The sequence below is a fragment of the Oncorhynchus nerka genome, linkage group LG12 (assembly GCF_034236695.1).
Source record: "Oncorhynchus nerka isolate Pitt River linkage group LG12, Oner_Uvic_2.0, whole genome shotgun sequence".
Lineage (NCBI taxonomy): Eukaryota > Metazoa > Chordata > Actinopteri > Salmoniformes > Salmonidae > Oncorhynchus > Oncorhynchus nerka.
In genome coordinates this window covers 84,261,122-84,285,078 of record NC_088407.1, presented here as the reverse complement: position 1 = coordinate 84,285,078, position 23,957 = coordinate 84,261,122, and the positions used below count along the sequence as shown (strand labels likewise).

At 40.3% G+C, this 23,957-nt stretch overlaps 2 protein-coding genes across 2 annotated transcripts; both read left to right on the top strand.

Moving 5' to 3' along the window:
• The first annotated feature begins 8,514 nt into the window (after positions 1-8,514).
• LOC115120434 (complement component C1q receptor-like) lies at positions 8,515-10,365 on the top strand. Its single transcript, XM_029649376.2, is given in 2 exon segments — positions 8,515-10,230; positions 10,233-10,365. Coding segments are annotated over 2 exon segments (1,497 nt in total). The 5' UTR covers positions 8,515-8,780; the 3' UTR covers positions 10,280-10,365.
• Positions 10,366-14,428: 4,063 nt separating this feature from the next.
• Positions 14,429-17,125, top strand: LOC115120431 (thrombomodulin). The gene has a single exon (XM_029649373.2). It carries the CDS (start codon positions 14,526-14,528, stop codon positions 15,645-15,647), a length of 1,122 nt encoding a protein of 373 aa, XP_029505233.2. The 5' UTR covers positions 14,429-14,525; the 3' UTR covers positions 15,648-17,125.
• The last annotated feature ends 6,832 nt before the right edge of the window (positions 17,126-23,957 follow it).

The following is a 23,957-nucleotide window of genomic DNA, read 5'->3' as shown; positions in this document are numbered from 1 at the left end:
CACTAGTCCAACAAACCATTAAACTAAGAGACATTTGGATTTATAGGTGACAAAATGTTTGTGTCTTACCTATTCAGAGGTCATCTTCTCCACAGGGCTTGATTAGCATGAGATGGGTTGTTATCTGTGTTAATTACAGTAGACTACTATAATCGGGTCAATCAGTTGAAGCTGTCAGACGATTTCGCGAACAGGTTGACAAGACACCTTTTCACTAGTGGCAACAGGCAACACTTCATGCAAAGTAAATTACAAAACATCATATGGCATCTTAGCCCTATAAATAGAACGACAAATTCATGATATGAATATAATAAACATTTTTAATTTCAATATTGTCTTATGCATATATATTGTGAATAATATGTAGACTCGTTCACACTGTCGTGAATTACGTGGCATTTTTAAAGCAATTTGTACATATACATAGTTCTGATAACTACGTTGAAATTATACTGAAAGAAATATACATTTTGCCTCATTACTTTGTCGGAGTGCGATTCATGAAACCCCGTCTGAAGACACAAAGATGGTGAAAGATGCACAAAAGCCACTTCAATGTAATAAATGTACAATGAACAAAAATATAAATGCAACATGCAACAATAAAACACCTGGGAGCCAGGCCCACCCAGGCCCACCCAGGCCCACCCAGGCCCACCCACATAACTATTTGTTTTCCCCACAGAAGGGCTTTATTACAGACACAATTACTCCTCAGCAACCCCCAGGTGAAGAAGTCAGATGTGGTGGACATGGGTTGGCGTGGTTACACGTGGTCTGCGGTTGTGAGGCTGGTTGGAAGTACTGCCACTTTCTCTATAATGACATTATGGTAGAGAAATTAACATTACATTTTCTGGCAACAGCTCTGGTTGACATTCCTGCAGTCAGCATGCCAATTGCATACTCCCTCAAAAACCTGAGACATCTGTGGCATTGTATTGTGTGACAAAACTGCACATTTTAGTGGCTTTTTATTGTCCTCGGCACAAGGCGCACCTGTGTAATAATCATGCTGTTTAATCAGCTTCTTGATATGCCACACCTGTCAGGTGGATGGATTATCTTGGCAAAGGAGAAATGTTCACTAAAAGGGATGTAAGCAAATTTGTGCCCAACATTTGATAGAAACAAGCTTTTCTTGCATATTGAACTTTTCTGGGATCTTTTATTTGGGACTAACACTTTACATTTATATATCTGTTCAATAGAATGTTGTAAAACCCTGATAGTCAGGTTATTAAGTCATTGTATTGAAGTTAAAGTTTTACCCTCATTTCAATGTTTGTAAAGCTGGTTTAAATGATATGAAAACAGTACTGGTAACATTTTGCAAATCCAAATTTATTTAAAATGTAGATTCAACGTCACAATCGGGCTACGTTGACAAATAACATCCAAACAACGTTGATTCGACCAGCTTGTGCCCAGTGGGTAGATACTCCATATGGGAATCATATCAAATGTCTGCATTTACTTTTCTCCACTATATAAAACCATAGACACATTACAAAATCACAATACGCAAGATAGCTAATACCACTAACAGTATAGAACACAATCACGTACAGACATCTTGAACATCTGTCAATGTTTGGTTCCAATCAGTTATAATGATAGCTAAAAAGGAAATGCCCCGCTGTCTGCCAAGGGTAAAAAACAGGGTTAGATTTGCTGAGAGTGGCGAGACTGGCTGAGCTTCCATCAGTAGCCCTTCACAATCGCATTAAAATATGTCCCCATTCTGTACACACACATCCTGACCCAGGAACTTCCTAACACCCTGCCTTTATCTTTTTATAAATGATGGGGCTTGCGAAGCAAAAAACACTTCAATCTTTAACCTACCTACTTTTATTATAATTATTTAGCACTCAACTGCTTCTACACCGTTTAAGCTAGAAACACCATTCAAACTTTATAACATGTAAACTGATCTGGTTTGATTTGCTTGTATTCAGCTTTGACATATTTTATACTTTATAGGTTATACATTTTTGTCCTTCTTTACGTCAATCTTTATAGTACATACTACCTCAATCAGACTGACGAACCGGTGTCTGTATGTTACCTCGCTACTTTTATAGCCTCGCTACTGAATATAGCCTTTCGTTTTACTGTTGTTTTATTTCTTTACCTACCTATTGTTCACCTAACGCCTTTTTTTTGCACTATTGGTTAGAGCCTGTAAGTACGCGTTTCACTGTAAGGTCTACTACACATATTGTACTCGGCGGATGTGACAAATCAACTTTGATTTGATTTATTCATTTTCATGGCATTTCCTCAACATTCTAAAGCTCCCCATTTTGACATCACTTCCAACAATCCATTCACTGTAAATTCAATAATGCAACTTTTGACACAAATCAGCTACTTTGACCAAATCAATAACTATGGTACGGTTTGGGGGATCACTAAATTGATCACTGACATTTTTAATCTTGAGTAATTTTTCTCGTGCTCTGCTACGCAGTACAGTTATATCTGACTAAGAATCAAAACATGAAGTCAGAAGTGCTTCAACCTCGTCAAATATAAGAGAGATTATTTTCACAGAAAATAATAACGTTCCTTGAGTTTTTGTCGGAGTTTAGAGTGATGAAAAGTAGCTAACAGCTAACTGCTCGCTCATATCTCTACATCGAGCAGAGCAGCCCAAGCGAAGCTGTTGCTATGGACACTCACAAGCTCAGAGTCGCCATGAGCAGAGTGTAATTTATGTGATTTTATTTAACCTTTATTTAACCAGGAAGGGCTCATTGAGATTTAAAATCTCTTTTCAAGAGCGTCCTGGCCAAGATAGGCAGCACCAAGTCATTACAAAAATTACAGACAGACAACATGAAAAACTACAAGTAATCTAGTAAAAACCATTGAATTCACAAGAGTATAACAAAATCAAAAACAGCTAATTAAAAACATTGACAGGTCAGGGAATCAGCCTCATAATCATTCATCGGTGATTTAAGAACACCAATCAAGTTCTTAAGTTTAAAATTATTTTGTAAGGCGTTCCAATGGCACAGAGTACATAAAATCCCTTTAACCAAATTCAGTTGGGACATTTGGAACAGTTAGCAGGATAAAGTCCAGCGAACGAAGAGAGTACCCACCACATTTCTGAACAATAAAAATGCCCAAATAAAAAGGTAGTAAACACAAAATGGCTTTGTAAATAAAAGTATACCAGTGACTGAGCCTATGAGTTACTAGAGAAGGCCAGCCAACCCTGGTATACAAAGTGCAGTGGTGCGTAAGGGTTTTGCAGTTTAAAATAAATCTCAAAGTGCCAGGGTAAAGAATGTCAATTGATCTCAAACACTGAGCGGAAGCATTCATATACAGTATAAAATATCCCCATTGTCTAGTAAAGGCATAAATGTAGCTGATACTAGCCTCCTTCTGGCTTCAAAAGAAAAACAGGCCTTATTCCTAAAATAAAATCCCAATTTCAGCTTCAATTTTTTTATAAGTTGTTGAATATGCAATTTTAAAGAGAGGCCGTCATCAATTAGAATTCCAAGATATTTATATGAGGTTACAACCTCAATCTCCACTTCCCTGACATGTAGTAATAGGTGAAAGGTTCAGAGGTCTATTTCTTGCATTAGAAAACACCATTAGTTTATTCAGTATTGAGGATAAGCTTCAATTGACACAAGGTATGTTGAACAGTATAAAAAGCAGTTTGCAAGTTCTGGAAAGCTTTTGTAAGAGACGAGGCACAACAGTAAATAACAGTATCATCAGCATAAAAATTAAGTTGTGCATTTTGGACATTTTTGTCTAAATCATTTATATAAATAGTGAATACGAGAGGACCAAGTACAGAGCCTTGGGGGCACACCATTTAGGACATAAAATTTAACAGACATAAGCCCATCAAATTGAGTGCACTGAGTTCTATCAGACAGATAGTTAGCAAACCATGCAACTGCATGCTCCGAAAGACCTACACTCAACCATCTCTGCCTTAGTATAGCATGATCAACTGTATCAAAAGACTTAGAGAGATCAATACAAAGTGAGACACAGTGCTGTTTTTTGTCAATGGCTTCAGTGATATAATTTAAAACCTTCATGGCTGCTGTAATTGTGCTCTGCTTCTTCCTGAAGCCCGATTGGTACATTGATCAAATATAGTTAGTAAATAAAAACTATTTTAGCTGTTCACTTACAAGGGTTTCAAGTATTTTCACCAGGGGTGACAGCTTTGAGATTGGCCTATAATTATTTAAAAGAGTTGGATCTCCCCCTTTTAAAAGTGGTAGGACAAATGCTGATTTCCAGATCTTTGGAATGTCATTACATTCCAGGGTTAGATTGAACAGATATCTAAGTGGTTCAGCTATGAAATCAGCTGCCAGATTTAAAAGCAGGGATCCAAAAGATCAGGACCTGCAGGCTTTCTCTGATCTAAGGATTTCAGGGCATTATGTACCTCCTGCACTGAGAATGGCAAAAAGCTAAAAGTTTGACAAGCTCTCACTGGTTCATCCACACAGGGTTGTACAGTGACAGAGGACACTGGTTCATCCACACAGGGTTGTACAGTGACAGAGGACACTGGTTCGTCCACACAGGGTTGTACAGAGACAGAGGACACTGGTTCATCCACACAGGGTTGTACAGAGACAGAGGACACTGGTTCATCCACACAGGGTTGTACAGTGACAGAGGACACTACTTCATCCACACAGGGTTCAAACAGCCTACCAGATGATACAAAGTGCTCATTGAAACAATTCAGCATTTCAGTTTTGCCATATATAGCAACAGAGTCCTTCAAAACACATGACTGTAATTCGTTAACATTACTGTTACCAGACATAGACTTAATAGCATTCCAAAACATTCTAGGGTCATTCAGGTTATCAGTGGTAACAGACATAAAATATTCAGACTTGGCCTTCCTGAGAAGAAAAGAACACTTGTTTCGTAACTCCTAAAAATAAGCCAATCAGCATCAGAACAAGATTTCCTTGCTTTAGCCCAGGCTAGATTACGGTCGTGAATAATACAAGACAGCTCAGAAGAAAATGGGAGTATGCGGGAGTGATTGAGTGACAGACAGAGAGCAGCAGCTAAAGTATTTACTAATTGAGGAAGTTATTTCTGATTTCGGGTTTCAGGCAGGGCCTTATATTTGGCAGAAGCAATCGGGCCTGTGTAAACAGCCTGGTCTCATAGACTAGACGTAACATAGTAAATGTAAATCCGGGACTCTGAAAATAGTATGAAATGTTGGTTACACAATTAAGGAAAAAACATATAACGTGCATGTCTAGCACCCCAAATGTTGGGTGTTCAAATCTTATCAAGGACAACTTCTGCATTTTAGAAACTTTTCAACTACTTACTACTTTTTAGCTACTTTGTAAATAATTAGCATGTTAGCTAACCCTAACCCTAACCTTAACCCTTTAACCTAACCTTGATCTTAACCCTAACCCATAGCCATAGACCATAGACACATAACAATAACATTAAAGATACAAGATACCTAATACATACAGTATCATACTAATTGGAGGGCACACGACTACTGAACCACACAACTACTGACCACAACCACAGAACTACTGATGGCCACTACTGACGACAACTACTGAACCACACAACAACCGACTACAACTACTGACCACAATTACTGAACCACACAACTACTGACCACAACTACCTACAACAATCACACAACTACTGACCACTACTGATCACAACTACTGACAACAACCATACAAATACTGACCACAACTACTGAACCACCCACCTACTGAACCACACAACTACTGACTCCAACTACCTCCCACAACCACACAACTACTGACCACAAAACTACTAAACCATAACTACTGAACCACAAGTATTGACCACAAAACTACTGAACCATAACTACTGAACCACAAGTACTGAAAACACAACTACTGAACCACAACCACTGAAGCACAACCACTGAACCATAACTACTGAACCACAAGTACTGACCACAAAACTACTGAACCACACAACTACTGACCACAAAACTGCTGAACCACAACTACTGACCACAACTACTGAACCACAACTACTGAACCACAAGTACTGAAAACACAACTACTGAACCACAACCACTGAACCACAACCACTGAACCATAACTACTGAACCACAAGTACTGATTACACAACTACTGAACCATAACTACTGAACCACAAGTACTGAAAACACAACTACTGAACCACAACCACTGAACCATAACTACTGAACCACAAGTACTCACCACAAAACTACTGAACCACACAACTACTGACCACAAAACTGCTAAACCACAACTACTGACCACAACCACACAACTACTGACCACAACCACGCAACTACTGACCACAACTACTGACCACAACCACACAACTACTGACCACAACTACTAAACCACACAACTACTGACCACAACTACTGACCACAACCACACAACTACTGACCACAACTACAAAACCACACAACTACTGACCACAACTACTAAACCACACAACTACTTACCACAACTACTGACCAAACTACTGACCACAACCACACAACTACTGACCACAACTACTAAACCATACAACTACTTACCACAACTACTGACCAAACTATTGACCACAACCACACAACTACTGACCACAAAACTGCTGAACCACAACTACTAAACCACACAACTACCTACCACAACTACTGACCACAACCACACAACTACCGACCACAACTACTGACCACAACCACACAACTACTGACCACAAAACTGCTGAACCACAACTACTAAACCACACAACTACTTACCACAACTACTGACCACAAAACTGCTGAACCACAACTACTAAACCACACAACTACTTACCACAACCACACAACTACTGACCACAACTACAAAACCACACAACTACTGACCACAACTACTAAACCACATAACTACTGATCACAACTACTGACCAAAAACTATTGTCCACTACTGACTATGGACGGGCATTTGAAATTATTTCACTATTCAAAAAATATGATTAAAGTAAAACTGGTAACACTTTACTTGACACACAGTGTCATAACACCTTAAGACAAATTCATAATCATGTCATAACGGCTGACTTAACTTGTCATAACCTGTCGTAATATGGTCATAACGCTGTCATGACGACATATATTTTGATCTGGTGTGACATATATAGCATTATTGTATGGCTGGTTATAACACCTACATAAGATGACAAAACCCACACAACCTAGGCAAAACATTCCATTACACCGTAACCTACAAGTGAACGGTATGTTTATGTTATATAACCGTTTCTGAAATTGACCATGTTAAATTATTATTGTTATTGTGCACAAATTGATGTCAGACATGCACTCACCCCAATGCTCTGTTGCTGAATACTGGGTTGAATGCAGAAGCAGATTTCAGGAGCAGGACAAGACACCCTTTTTTAGACTGATGATTTTTGGCTTATTTGTTGATGATGTCATAATAATTCTTCACAGTCATAATGCTTCATGACAGTGTCATAGAGTGTATTATCTTAGTCCAAGTAAAGTGACACAGGATGGTCATAATGCTTCATGACAGAGTCATAGAGTGTATTATCTTAGTCCAAATAAAGTGACACAGGATGGTCATAATGCTTCATGACAGTGTCATAGAGTGTATTATCTTAGTCCAAGTAAAGTGACACAGGATGGTCATAATGCTTCATGACAGAGTCATAGAGTGTATTTTCTGCAAGTTACTTAAAATATGATGATGAAAAAAACATGACTGTAAAGAATGAATTACAAATGCAAACAAAGGGAAAAAAACGTTGGAAAGACACTTCTTGACAGGGAAAAAACACGTTTGAAATGGAAGGAGTAAATATAACGGTCATAACAGTAATATGACAAAAAATTATGACAGGTTATGACACATTGTGGTTATGACCATGTCATCATGTGTTATGATGCTGGTTGTCCAGGAAAGTGTTTACCATAAAACTTGTTAAACTTCCAAGCCCCACAACTGTACTTGTAAAGGTACCATCTAGTTAACTATTGTCATTTTTCCGGGCTCTCATTTCAGCAGAGCTTTTAAATGAATTAAAAGAAGGCTGTCAGGAAAAAGCCCCGTTCTCTGCAACACATGGAAACAAATGATTGAATTCATTCTATTTGGGAAGCCGTTTTTGTCTGTCTACTTTGAATTTTTAATGAAGGCTTTTTTCTATAAACGTAAACGTAGCCTATTCAGTTAGTCAACATAACTAAATAAATAATGAAATCAACAGCGTTCGAAATAAATTAAATACATATGATAGGCTATGAACAATTGTTACGTACAAATTGTTACTTTCATATGGGAATTGATTTAATAGATTGCGTAATCATTAAATGCTATGTTTTGCGTTTGCAATTCAACATCGGCTAAAAGTGGTGTAGGCCAAACAAGCAGTCTGTCACGTTTACTAAACACGTAGCCATCGGGAAAACAAGTCAAAACAATGAGGCTGCTGCTATTGTTTTTGGTTTCCACAATGGAACTTTGTTCAGCAGAAGACAAAAATCTGCTGCAATATTTTTTTTAGGTCTAATGTTTATATACACATACAAAGACGCATACAAAGACGAGGCTTTTTACTCGTGCAAATTCTATTTCAAGGGAATGTGTAAACCTTTGTTGTCTGCAGGAGGTTGAATGTACAATTCAAATCGCACCACTTGCAGGGAATAAGGAGCCTAATTTGTCGTCCGTTTGCCAATAAGGCGTAAATGTAGCCTTTGATCAATTAAATCAATGATTGCTGTTGGTTTATTGGGTTATGTGGGAATGATGCTGTTGTTACTTTTACTGCAACTCTATATGTGGGGAGCAACTGGAGCAGACACCGACGGAGAAGCACCCGTGTGTACATCCAATGCCTGTTTCTCTTTTCACATGGAGGGAGTCAGCTTTGAAGACGCTCGATTGAAATGCCATGGTGACGGAGGTTACTTGGTAACAACTAAAGACAAAAGCGAGATAGCAGAACTTCAGTCAACCCTTTCTCAGATCGACGAAAGACATCGCTATTTGGACTTCAAATTTTGGATCGGTTTGAAATTGCGTAAAGGCGATTGCATTATAAGGGACATGAGTCTCAACGGTTTTAAGTGGATATCTGGAGGGGAATATTCCCAATATTCGAACTGGGAGAAGGAACCTCGCAGCACCTGCACAGAGGAGCGTTGCGTGTTGGTACATTATTCTTTATGGAGTCGCAATGAATTGAAATGGACGGATGGATCTTGCAAAGACGAGGCTTTTTACTCGTGCAAATTCTATTTCAAGGGAATGTGTAAACCTTTGTTGTTGGCAGGAGGAGAGCAAGTGAATTACATGCTCCCATTCTCAGCAAATCCATTAAATGGGGATAATAACATGACTGTATTCCCATTTGGAACATATGCTGATATAAGATGCAATGACACTGATCACTTTTCTATTTGTAAATTCACGGATGGTGTCTATGGTTGGACTATCCCTGGTCCGTTTTGCGGCTCAGATAAACAGAACTGTGGGTATAAAAACGGTGGATGTGATCATTTGTGCGTTGATAGTGACGCTGGTGGTGTCCGTTGTGAATGCAAGGACGGTTATGTGTTAGGACAGGACAGAGTATCATGTGGCCTAAAGGAATATTGTCACAGTTCTCCATGTCAGCACCAATGTGTAACAGGACCGACGGGCTTCTCGTGCGTATGCCCAAACGGCTTCCAATTGGATAAAGACCAATTTGGTTGTATTGATGTAGATGAATGCCACATGAATGCCTGCGATGGTCATCATTGCATCAATACCCAAGGTAGTTACACATGCAGGTGCAAGGAAGGCTACACAATGGATGAGGGCAAATGCCACGATATAGACGAGTGCACGTGCACGGAATCTAGATGTCCCCAAATATGTCTTAACTCTGAAGGATCCTTCTCCTGCCATTGCATCGCGGGGTTCACTGTGTCTGAGGACGGTCATACTTGTATAGACATAGACGAATGCTGCTTCAGTAATCAATGCGAGGACAAATGCACTAATACCATTGGTAGTTTCAGGTGTTCTTGCCATCAGAACTTCCGGTTACACCCTAATGGAATGACCTGCATTCGAGATGTGACTGTTGTCTCCACTGCGGAGACGTCAAGTGATCATAGAGACACTGACCAACACGACGAGACCATGGACGCTATAACCATGTCGCCGGTTGAATTAAAAAAAGAGACTCCGTACACCCACGGACCACCTCAAGACACTATTAGGCACGGCATTACGCACGACATTACGCATGACATTACGCACGACATTACGCAGCATAGTCCGTCCAGCAAAACCATTGGAATGAGTGGGCCAACGCATAATTACCATTTATTTAGCTCTTGGCTGTTTATTTGCGTCATTGCTTCTGTTGTTCCACTACTTATTCTCATTGCAGTAACCTTTGTTATTGTCATATTTCGATGCAGTCATTCAAAAAAAGAAGCGATGAAGAAAAGCGCCACTGCGGACAGTTATTGTTGGGTGGCTTCCGGTATAGAGACTCGGTTGGAAACATTTGACGGGTCACTTGAAAGCACAGCTTGAAGTTGTGTGAACTCTTGAAATGTTAAACGATAACAAATATAAATAATATTCAGACATTGCATTACCTACTAAAATATATTTTAAAAATCGTTGAAGAATCTGAATACAAATGTTTTCTTTTTACAGCGTGTCAGATCATTGCCTGTACTTCATCAAAGCACATATCCAATTTTAAGTATGTTTTATTCATAACGGTTTAACAATGTTATTTCATCGTCATACTCTCAAAAAAAAATGTTGGGTTGATTTTTACTTTTTTCCCGAGTTCATGTAATTCATGTATTTTGACCCAACAGTGGGTAATTTCTTACTTTTATTCCACGGTAATCATTATTTATATTTTTGCTATACTCCTTCCTATACAGTCCATTGCTGTGTGCACGTCGTTAGTCCAGTCACGTTGTGCGTGGTTTACAGACCTCAGCCAGGGTCTCAACTCACTGTTGAGTTGGAATAGTAGAAAACACAGGGTGCAATTTCGAAACTTGGTTGTGCATCAGCAGTTTTCCTCTTGTTATAGCCCATGTCATTCACTGACGGTCACTCAATTAGCCCATGTCATTCACTGACGGTCACTCAATTAGCCCAGGTCATTCACTGACGGTCACTCAATTAGCCCAGGTCATTCACTGATGGCCACTCAATTAGCCCATGTCATTCACTGACGGTCACTCAATTAGCCCATGTCATTCACCGACGGTCACTCAATTAGCCCAGTTCATTCACTGACGGTCACTCAATTAGCCCAGGTCATTCACTGACGGTCACTCAATTAGCCCAGGTCATTCACTGACGGTCACTCAATTAGCCCAGGTCATTCACTGACGGTCACTCAATTAGCCCAGGTCATTCACTGACGGTCACTCAATTAGCCCAGGTCATTCACTGACAGTCACTCAATTAGCCCATGTCATTCACTGACGGTCACTCAATTAGCCCAGGTCATTCACTGACGGTCACTCAATTAGCCCAGGTCATTCACTGACGGTCACTCAATTAGCCCAGGTCATTCACTGACGGTCACTCAATTAGCCCAGGTCATTCACTGACGGTCACTCAATTAGCCCAGGTCATTCACTGACGGTCACTCAATTAGCCCATGTCAGTTATCATTTTTTAGACCGATCTTTTATTTTAGTTAGTCTAGCCAGCTATCTAAACTTGTAATAATCAGATCTGAATTACCAATAGCATGTAGGGCACGTGCCCAGGGACCCTGACCTCGAGGCGGCCCCATTGATTTTGTTACTCTCTCTGTGTAGAATTGCAGGAAATCGCCTTTTAAACCTGCAAAAATGTCTCCCCGCTCCATGGTGAAATGTGTTGAATTGCAGGAAATTATCTGTAAAACTGCAACAAAAAGTTCTGTACCACAAACACATTTGTTTACCTTTTCTAAATAAAATATATTATGTAGTGTTTAATCCCATTGTTGAGTTAATGTGTAGTGCACTTGCATATATTTACATATTCTTTTTATTCAACCTTTAGGCAAGTCAGTGAAGAGCAAATTCTTATTTCCAATCACGATCTAGGAACAGCGGGTTAACTGCCTTGTTCTGGGGCAGAATAACATATATTTACCTTGTCAGCTCGGGGATTCGAGCTTGCGACCTTTCGGTTACAAGTCCAATGCTCTAAACAGTCCAATAACCCCCCCTTCTACTTCCTTAATTTTGTAGCTAGAGTTAAGTGCTTTCTGTGGCACACATCAGAGTCAAATACTTTCTATAGAACAACATTCACATCAGAATAGGTATCCGAAATTAATAATGAATGTATGTGTGTTGTATTACAGTTTTTTCCAACTGCTACACAAGTTTTCAAAACGGTCTCCTTTTTTTCAAAATTCTACCCACAATTCCCAAAACTGCACACACAAAATGCAAAATGCCTCTCCTTCAAAATGTAACACTGCATTCAAAATGCCATAAACACATGTCAGAATGAAGCATTTGCATCAAATGGCAAACATAATAGTACATTTTTGGATATACCATGTAAACACTGTTGTTCTAAATCTAAAGCTTCTTGGTCTTTCATAGGCTTATATCTACATTTCAATACAATGTTCTACAGTGAAAGTAATCTGCTGAGAGGGGTAACAAGTACACTGTAAACACCAATGCAATGTAGAAACAGTAAATATTTATTAGACCAAACATTACTGTTGTATACAGTAGCATACAACACAACCATAAACATATGTAAACCAAAAGTATATTCTTTAGAATACAGTAAAGAACACAATTGCGTGTGTGGGGTCCCGGGGGGGCAGTCCAGGAATTTGTACGGGGGGCAGTTACCAGTGCTAAGCTCTTCTTTGCCCTCGTCCTCTTCTTCCTCTTTCTCTCCCTCCTACTCCTCTTGCTCTCTGTCCATTGTTGGCATACATTGTTCAAAACAGGTAATCTGACCTTTGACCTATTTATAGGCCTATACTACAGTAAAGCAGTGATTGGTTAGAGATCAGTTAAGAATTTAGTGTTTGCACATGTGATAAGTGTGTGTGTGACCTGGTGAATAAGTGTAGCATTTTGAGTGGTTGTGTTTGGAAAAGGAAAACAAGTCACTTCCTGTTAGATTTTTGTGTTTTAGGTAGAGAATTGTGTGTAGTGTTTTGAAAACTGATTCAAAGGCTGAGAAATAGCTTATGGTTTTGGATATTTGGTGTGTAGTTTTGCACTTTGAGTGAGAGGTTTCAAAAATCGTGTGACATGAAAGGATTTTGTGTGTAAGCAGTTGGAAAAAACTGTAAACATAGAGGAGGGAGTAAAGTGTAGGCAAGCAATAAACATTTCAGAACAACTACTAGTCCAATAAGACATGGGAGAGATGATGCATTTTTACAAAGAGATGTATTTACATACTAATGCACTTGAAACAAATAGCCAAACCAAAAACTGCAGACATTATTAGTGCCTCCCCACGATCAAACCGAAATAACTAAATTAATGAAACGCAGCCTAACGTGGATGAGGGAGAATTAACCCCACTCTACGGGTCATGCCTCAATAACCTAACATCAAAAACACAGCAACAACAACCCAACCTTGCTCTTTTCCAAGAAAACAACCTAAGTGACCCAATGCAACTCATCAAATGGTCCATCCAAACAACCCAGCATTTTTTTTGCTTCAAGTTCACAGAAGACATCTTATTGATTACAAAAGGAATTTAAAAGGTCTAATATACTTAAATGCGGTAGGTTTTAATTTGCTCCAGGGGCCTTGGCACGCCTACTAGTAAAACAAATGATTTCAAAGCACCTACAAAGGAAAAACATTTCATTTGTTCCCTTCAATGTACACTCCTTTCACTAATATCCAGACATTTCTGACGGCATGCCAAGGACTCACAAAGACACATTGTATCGGAGCGTACGCACGCGCGCGCGCACACACACACACACACACACACACACACACACACGCACGCACACACACACACACATTTACATTTAAGTCATTTAGCAGACGCTCTTATCCAGAGCGACTTACAAATGAATTTAATTGCAAAAATCTGTTATATTTTTATAATATTTTTATAATATTATACAATTGTATTACTCTGACGAATTGCAATGAATTAAGGCGTATCAACGAATGATTAGAACATTCATGTTTAAATATGTTAAAATATGAATTCAAATAAACGAAAACATCTTGTGTGCCAAAACTGCGTGAAACTGACCACCGTGGTTAAAGTTTTCACTTGTAGCTGTGGGAAACAGTGGGAAAAGGTCACATGTAAAATCGGATATCTATGCCATGAAGGTGACAGGCTTAAACGTCACTAACTTTAGAAACATTTCTGGCAGTGTCCATTTCCTTCCTTCCTCTAAACTTTTGTCTCTAGGGTTTCTCCTTTCATGGTTTACTCAGTATAACTAAATGGATTTTGCCCTCCACGAATCCTCCTGTGATGTTCATGGCGATCATGGCAATGAAAACGAATCTTTTTCTTGGTTTGATAACCATAATTATTATAACTGTGTTCATGCTAACGGTAGGAGGGGAAAGCATTGACTCGACTACATGCGTGTGCAATAGGAACATTTGCAACGCTGTAACCCTGGGTGCTGTCGATTTCCAGACATCGGGGGAAACATGCCAAAATATGGAAGGAGAGTTATTGACAGTTCGATCTGCAGCATCAGACGAAATTATTGGAGATTTGCTTGTAGGCTTAACGGGAGACTTCTGGATCGGTTTGCGCCTACAAGCTGACCGATGTAGCAACATCGAATCGAAATTGAGAGGATATCAGTGGGCAACTGGATTTCAAATCACAGAATTCAGCAACTGGAAAGACAACGTAAATGTCTGCGCTCCACGGTGTGTGTCCGTTTCTACCGATCGAAAGTGGACAGAACGACCTTGTCAGGAAAAAGTCGATGGATTTTTGTGTCAGAATGTTCATGAAAGCATGTGCCAAACACCGCAAATGGAGGCTCAAGAGTTTTTGAAGGATGGTGAAGGATGCGCTATGGCTCCTTGCGAACATATATGCACAGAGGTACCAGGGGGCTACACATGCTCGTGTAAAGAAGGATATATTCCAAGTAGCGAAAATCCGCACTTTTGTAAAATGCACTGTTTTTTGGCCAAATGTCCAGTAATATGCGACAGACACAGCGCCGGGACACAATGTGATTGTCCTAGTGGCTTCATAAAGAGTGACGATTATTGCCAAGATATTGACGAATGCGACAATGGATATTGTGATCAAAGTTGTGTTAACACGGCTGGAAGTTTTGTTTGTTCGTGCAGTGCAGGATTTTCCCTTCAAAATCTCGTTAAATGTGTCAAAACAGTCGGAAATGAAAGTGTTCCCTTAACAACGCCTGTCCACAGCGACTTTTTAGCGCCAGGTGTTAACTTTACAAGTAATGTATCATCAGCAACAGCGGGGGGGTTTCTTTGGGTATGGATTTTCATTGCAGTGGCGGTCATAGTACTGATACTTGTTGTTCGGTATTGTGTTATTAAGCGTCATGAGCAGAATGTCGATAGCCAACAGAGATGTAATGACGAGGCGTTATAGAAACCAGTGACTGCCACATTAAGGAATGAGGAAAAGCTACTCAAGTTGGGGAGGGGGTTCAATGCTACTGTTGTGACTGTTGTTCAATATTACTTCTAGAGCCATGTTGTCATAAATGTTATGGACCCTAAATAAAGATGTCTAAAAAGAAACAACGAATGACTTATAGCATTTTCATATGTAGAACATTCTCATAATGGTTGCTAAATAGTGTATGATAAATAAAAACGGTTTATGAATCATAAAAATGTAAAATAAAAGTTAACATTTCGTTGATGGATACCCTACAAATGATACACATACGCATACACATTTACAGACAAGGGCATATGGTTCTTTAAATCAAAGTAATATAACAATTGGTTGCTTAAGTGTCTCCTGACCCCTCCTGTCTCAGCCTCCAGTATTTATGCTGCAGTAGTTTATGTGTCGGGGGACTGGGGTCAGTTTGTTATATCTGGAGTACTTCTCCTGTCCTATTCGGTGTCCTGTGTGAATCTAAGTGTGCGTTCTCTAATTCTCTCCTTCTCTCTTTCTTTCTCTCTCTCGGAGGACCTGAGCCCTAGGACCATGCCCCAGGACTACCTGACATGATGACTCCTTGCTGTCCCCAGTCCACCTGGCCGTGCTGCTGCTCCAGTTTCAACTGTTCTGCCTTATTATTATTCGACCATGCTGGTCATTTATGAACATTTGAACATCTTGGCCATGTTCTGTTATAATCTCCACTCGGCACAGCCAGAAGAGGACTGGCCACCCCACATATGTGCTCTCTAATTCTCTCTTTCTTTCTCTCTCTCGGAGGACCTGAGCCCTAGGACCATGCCCCAGGACTACCTGACATGATGACTCCTTGCTGTCCCCAGTCCACCTGGCCGTGCTGCTGCTCCAGTTTCAACTGTTCTGCCTTATTATTATTCGACCATGCTGGTCATTTATGAACTTTTTAACATCTTGGCCATTTTCTGTTATAATCTCCACCCGGCACAGCCAGAAGAGGACTGGCCACCCCACATAGCCTGGTTCCTCTCTAGGTTTCTTCCTAGGTTTTGGCCTTTCTAGGGAGTTTTTCCTAGCCACCGTGCTTCTACACCTGCATTGCTTGCTGTTTGTGGTTTTAGGCTGGGTTTCTGTACAGCACTTTGAGATATCAGCTGATGTACGAAGGGCTATATAAATAAATTGGATTTGATTTGATTTAATGTCACGGACCATTAATGCTTTTGATAATATTAATGTGGCCTAATTATTATACTGTTATAATTAGTACTACACTATGAATGGTCAAAATGTACAAGCTGAAGGAGGTCCTGAGCTTACCCATGATGTTATATTCAGATTTGGTACAATCACTTTTTATCCACCCTGCTGTTATTATCGGTATTGTAAAATAAAGCCCCAAGAACATCCATTAAGGACACGTTTGTGTTACTTTTTTTGGTGAAAAAATAAATAAAGAAATATATATATCCCAGATACAGCAGTTTCTGTCTCAATATTTACAATGACCTCAATTTGTCAAAACAAACGTACAAAACAAATCAACGTGCTCATTTCACTTTGGCCCATTGACTAATCAACTTCTGTATGTAGATGCGGTGTACTAACATCGCCACATCTTTTACAGTGTAAGAAAACACAATGAGCATTCCATTATATGAGTACTATTTAGGAACATGATATGACTGTTCTCCTTTGTCTACCATTAGAACCAAAACACAATGAGCATTCCATTATATGAGTACTATTTAGGAACATGATATGACTGTTCTCCTTTGTCTACCATTAGAACCAAAACACAATGAGCATTCCATTATATGAGTACTATTTAGGAACATGATATGACTGTTCTCCTTTGTCTACCATTAGAACCAAAACACAATGAGCATTCCATTATATGAGTACTATTTAGGAACATGATATGACTGTTCTCCTTTGTCTACCATTAGAACCAAAACACAATGAGCATTCCATTATATGAGTACTATTTAGGAACATGATATGACTGTTCTCCTTTGTCTACCATTTGATCCAAAACACAATGAGCATTCCATTATATGAGTACTATTTAGGAACATGATATGACTGTTCTCCTTTGTCTACCATTAGAACCAAAATACAATGAGCATTCCATTATATGAGTACTATTTAGGAACATGATATGACTGTTCTCCTTTGTCTACCATTAGAACCAAAATACAATGAGCATTCCATTATATGAGTACTATTTAGGAACATGATATGACTGTTCTCCTTTGTCTACCATTAGAACCAAAACACAATGAGCATTCCATTATATGAGTACTATTTAGGAACATGATATGACTGTTCTCCTTTGTCTACCATTAGAACCAAAACACAATGAGCATTCCTGTAATGGCGTTCGTCTGTTGAAAGAGAGTCGGACCGAAATGCAGCGTGTAGGTTACTCATGTGCTTTAATAAAGGAAATAGCGATACATGAAATAACTGTGAGAATACAAAACAACAAACGGAACGTGAAACTATACAGCCTATCTGGTGAATACACAATGACAGGTACAATCACCCACGAAATACAACGCGAACTCAGGCTACCTAAATACGGTTCCCAATCCGAGACAACGAGAAGCACCTGACTCTTAATTGAGAACCGCCTCAGGCAGCCCAGCCTAACAACACCCCTACTCAACCGCAATCCCAACTATACAAACCCCAATACGAAAACAACATATAAACCCATGTCACACCCTGGCCTACCCAAACATATAACAAAAACACAAAATACCATGACCAAGGCGTGACAATTCCATTATATGAGTACTATTTAGGAACATGATATGACTGTTCTCCTTTGTCTACCATTAGAACCAAAACACAATGAGCATTCCATTATATGAGTACTATTTAGGAACATGACATGACTGTTCTCCTTTGTCTACCATTAGAACCAAAACACAATGAGCATTCCATTATATGAGTACTATTTAGGAACATGATATGACTGTTCTCCTTTGTCTACCATTTGATCCAAAGTGCAAAAAGACACAGGGGTCTGTTTCAGACTATCCAGGCACACATTTTGAGTGGCTGCTTGCTGCTTCCTTGTAGCGTTTTAGCCAGGCCCAGTAGGCATGTTTGGATAATTAACGTGAGAGTTTAGGATAATTCATGTGAGAGGTTAGGATAACTAACGTAGCAAGTTATGATAATTAAATTGGCAGGTTAGGAGAATTGACGTGTCATGTTGGGATAATTGGGTTATGGTTAGGAAAAGGTTACGTTGCTTGTACACTAGATAGCGGTAAATTGCTACGTGCCGCTTAGGCCGCCCACTCGCTTGTGGGCGTGCTGGCAGCATATAGCAGCATATAGCAGCATATAGCAGCATATAGCAGCATATAGCAGCATATAGCAGCATATAGCAGCATATAGCAGCATATAGCAGCATATAGCAGCATGCGTCAAGAGCGTCAAGAGTTCAGCAGAGCAAGAGTTCAGCAGAGCAAGTTTGTATGAAGGTCTGGTTATTAAATGGGTAACATTTAATATCCTCTAAAACGCTTTGTTGGCAAACAAACTTTGCTGCCCTGTTTACAATTGTCCACAAGTAAGTAAATACATTTAGAAAATGTAAAAAACAAAATGATGTGTTATTAGCTAACTAGCTACCGTGCAGGCTAACTCATATGAGCTGCTATCTTGATGTATTTATCACTGTAAAAAACAAAATGATGTGTTATTAGCTAACTAGCTACCGTGCAGGCTAACTCATATGAGCTGCTATCTTGATGTATTTATCACTGTAAAAAACAAAATGATGTGTTATTAGCTAACTAGCTACAGTGCAGGCTAACTCAAATTGTGTTATTAGAGCTGCTATCTTGATGTATTTATCACTGTAAAAACAAAATGATGTGTTATTAGCTAACTAACTCACTGCTATCTTGATGTTTTTTATTTTTTTTTACTAACTCAAGTCAGTTAAGAACAAATATTTTCAGCTGCTATCTTGATGTATTTATCACTGTAAAAAACAAATTGTGTTATTAGCTAACTAGCTGCAGTGCAGGCTAACTCATATGAGCTGCTATCTTGATGTATTTATCACTGTAAAAAACAAAATGATGTGTTATTAGCTAACTAGCTACAGTGCAGGCTAACTCATATGAGCTGCTATCTTGATGTTTTTTATTTTTTTATTTTACCTTTATTTTACTAGGCAAGTCAGTTAAGAACAAATTCTTATTTTCAATGATGGCCTAGGAACGGTAAAAATTGGCAGGTTAGGAGAATTGACGTATCATGTTGGGATAATTGGGTTATGGTTAGGAAAAGGTTACGTTGCTTGTACACTAGATAGCGGTAAATTGCTACGTGCTACGTGCCGCTTAGGCCGCCCACTCACTTGTGGGCGTGCTGGCGTGCTGGCAGCATATAGCAGCAACTGTAAAAAACAAATGATGTGTTATTAGCTAACTAGCTACAGTGCAGGCTAGCTCAAATGAGCTGCTATCTTGATGTTTTTTTTATTTTTCCTTTATTTTACTAGGCAAGTCAGTTAAGAACAAATTCTTATTTTCAATGACGGCCTAGGAACGGTGGGGCAGGGGCAGAACAACAGATTTGTACCTTGTCAGCTCGGGGATTTGAACTTCCAACCTTCCGGTCCAACGCTCTAACCACTAGGCTACCCTGCCGCCCCAAATGATGCGCTATTAGCTAACTAGCTACAGTGCAGGCTAACTCAAATGAGCTGCTATCTTGATGTATTTATCACTGTAAAAAACAAATTGTGTTATTAGCTAACTAGCTACCGTGCAGGCTAACTCAAATGAGCTGCTATCTTGATGTATTTATCACTGTAAAAAACAAACTCCAAATACATTTGTAGTTAGCTAGCTAACAGCCTTGGAGGAGGGTGAAAGAATAGCACCCCCAACTGTCAAAGTGAGTAGGCTCTTCTGGATAGGGAAGGTACACACATATTTGTGCCCATGATATTATACTTTAGTAATCCACAATGATTTGGTTCAAATCCCTGAGCTGACAAGGTACAAATCTGTCATTCTGCCCCTGAACAGGCAGTTAACCCACTGTTCCTAGGCCGTCATTGAAAATAAGAATTTGTTCTTAACTGACTTGCCTAGTTAAATAAAAGGCAAAAAAAAAAAAAAAAATTGCCTACAGTTAACATGTAGGGCACTGCAAGGTTGGGTGACCATGGCCATCTGGGACTGCCTCCTGTAGGAATTCAGGTGTGTGAAGGCTACATGTGCCTTGTATAACTTCATGAAGATGGACACGAGTACCAGGAGGGGATCTGCAGCTCGCCGTCGTGTGTCAGAGGAGAAGTCTGCTGCTCTGCAGGATGGGATCTGCAGCTCGCCGCAATGTGCCAGAGGAGAAGTCTGCTGCTCTGCAGGATGGGATCTGCAGCTCGCCGCAATGTGCCAGAGGAGAAGTCTGCTGCTCTGCAGGATGGGATCTGCAGCTCGCCGCAATGTGCCAGAGGAGAAGTCTGCTGCTCTGCAGGATGGGATCTGCAGCTCGCCGCCGTGTGTCAGAGGAGAAGTCTGCTGCTCTGCAGGATGGGATCTGCAGCTCGCCGCCGTGTGTCAGAGGAGAAGTCTGCTGCTCTGCAGGATGGGATCTGCAGCTCGCCGCCGTGTGTCAGAGGAGAAGTCTGCTGCTCTGCAGGATGGGATCTGCAGCTCGCCGCCGTGTGTCAGAGGAGAAGTCTGCTGCTCTGCAGGATGTTTCAAGGATGGGGTCCAACAACGCAGTAAGAGAGCCAATCCGTGTGCGGGAGATCTTCACTTCCTACTTCTTTCAAAGAGGGTGCTGTTCCCTGGCAACACCATAGACTACACTATGCACAACCAAAGGCTCTTTTAAGATTGCAATAAGAGTATTCTTCCAGTTACTTAGCTGCAGTTATTCAATTCACAGTTTCTCTCCCTTTGATTTTTACTTCTCTGGTGAGGGTGCTGTTTAAGGGTGTGCTGCCTGTACAAAAACCAAACACTCATATTGAAAAAAATGTTGGACAATTAGACACCATTTATTAACCTACACACTTACAGTATGTGTCCATCTGATTGATGGATTGTGTTGTGCAGTAAGCAGGCTCAGGTGTATACCTGTGGCTCCTTCCACCTTCAAAGAATAGGCAAGATGGCCGACCGTGGAGAATAGTATTGCTACATTATTGCTATAACTACGCTGTATTGTTTGTGTCCATTCATTTTTATCAGCATAAAGTCCTCTGCAGCCACTTAGTGTGGTGTGGACACCAGGTGAGGCCACACACATAGATTCCCGTTGAACACGGTCTCTTTAACTACCTTATTTTCTCAATAACAGTCTCCCTCCTTCACTTCATCCCTCTGTCCTCTTCTCCCTAAATACTCTAGGTTATATCAGCTGTGTCGCTGAACCCCTCCCACATCTGAACTGGCTACATAGAAGGCACAGCATGATCAGAGGTGAGAGGTCACTTGGTCAGTTCAACAGGAAGTATTATTAAAGATATGCTTTACATTGATATACAGATAGAGATACAGTAGTCCCAGAGTTAATGATCCAAGGTCAGTTTTGCATGTCACCTCCTGATGATTATGATGACTAACAATGTTTGAATAAAAACTAAAAACACAAGGCTTAAACATGCTCTCTATCTGTCTCTCGTCTGCAGAAATGTTTTGATGACAGAGAGGATGCCAACCCCCCAGTCCCATTCATCGCCACCTCACCCGCTCTTAAGATAACCTTCGGGCCGACTAGAGACACTATTATGTAATTGTGATGAACTGAGAGAATATATGGGTTGCACTGTGATTCATTAATCATATGCTGCCTTCCCTGCTCCTATGTTCTTACCTCTTTCCCTTTGTCTTTTGCACCTCCTCTTCCTTCCTCTGTTTTTGTAATGCACAACAGATGTGCATTGAAGTACAGACTGAACTTGTATTTATAATATTACAAGTATAATATTTATAATGCATGTATTTGAACTTCTTTCAATAACGTTTTTCACATTCTCTACTGGTTGAAATCAAAAGTCAAAAAAATGTTTTGGGGGATTGTTTTATGTCATGTTCGGTAATGTTGGTGACTGGTTATTTCGACGGGTACTGTTTCTTGCCCGTGCGTAAAAGTTAATGTTCGTGTGTTTTGTGTTTGGGCAAGTGTAGTGTTTTACCTTGCACCATTCATTATTCTGAGTAAAGTTACGTTGCTCCCAATTCTCTGCTCTCCTGCGTCTGACTGCATACACCAGCTACACCCACCATTCGGACACCTGAAAAGCATCTTTATTTTTCAAAGTAGAGTATATGATCAGTGAATATATTAAATGTACAGGCTACTGTTGGTGTTCAAATACTGGAGAGTGAGACCAAATCATGGACGCTGGACAGAGTGGATTTCAGTTGTACCAAAATGGCAGTTTATTGAGTCAAAGATATCTTGTCCTGCAGTTAAGCGTGCACGGACCTAGTCATATGACCCAGTAAGGTGTCAGCTGAAAAAGGCAGCCTAGACAGGTTGCAGCAGATTTTATGCATGGAATAATGTAGGTGGAGTCTTGTCATCTCGTCTTCTGAATGTTCAGATTATTAAAACACTTAAATAAACTGAGGGTTATTTTTTGATGACTCTGATGAATATGAGAACTCAGATGAAGGTAGAAATCCTATTGCTGAGAGCTCAGATGACGACTGCTATGCTATCCGAAATCATACACCACGTCTACCTCTTTCTACCCCTTTCTCTCGGTCACTCTCCCGGGCAGGAGAGGGAGAAGGCCGTCTCTACCTCTTTCTCTCCGTCTCTCTCTCTCCCGGGCAGGAGAGGGAGAAGGCCGTCACCACCTCTCCCTCTTTCTCTCCGTCTCTCTCTCTCCCGGGCAGGAGAGGGAGAAGGCCGTCACCACCTCTACCTCTTTCTCTCGATCTCTCTCTCTCCCGGGCAGGAGAGGGAGAAGGCCGTCACCACCTCTTTCTCTCCGTCTCTCTCTCTCCCGGGCAGGAGAGGGAGAAGGCCGTCACCACCTCTTTCTCTCCGTCTCTCTCTCTCCCGGGCAGGAGAGGGAGAAGGCCGTCACCACCTCTCCCTCTTTCTCTCCGTCTCTCTCTCTCTCCCGGGCAGGAGAGGGAGAAGGCCGTCACCACCTCTACCTCTTTCTCTCCGTCTCTCTCTTTATTTTTTTTATTTTTTTATTTCACCTTTATTTAACCAGGTAGGCTAGTTGAGAACAAGTTCTCATTTGCAACTGCGACCTGGCCAAGATAAAGCATAGCAGTGTGAACAGACAACACAGAGTTACAC

Coding starts and splice junctions, on each gene's coding strand:
- LOC115120431 (XM_029649373.2), top strand. CDS start 14,526: ATGTTCATGGCGATCATGGCAATGAAAACGAATCTTTTTCTTGGTTTG.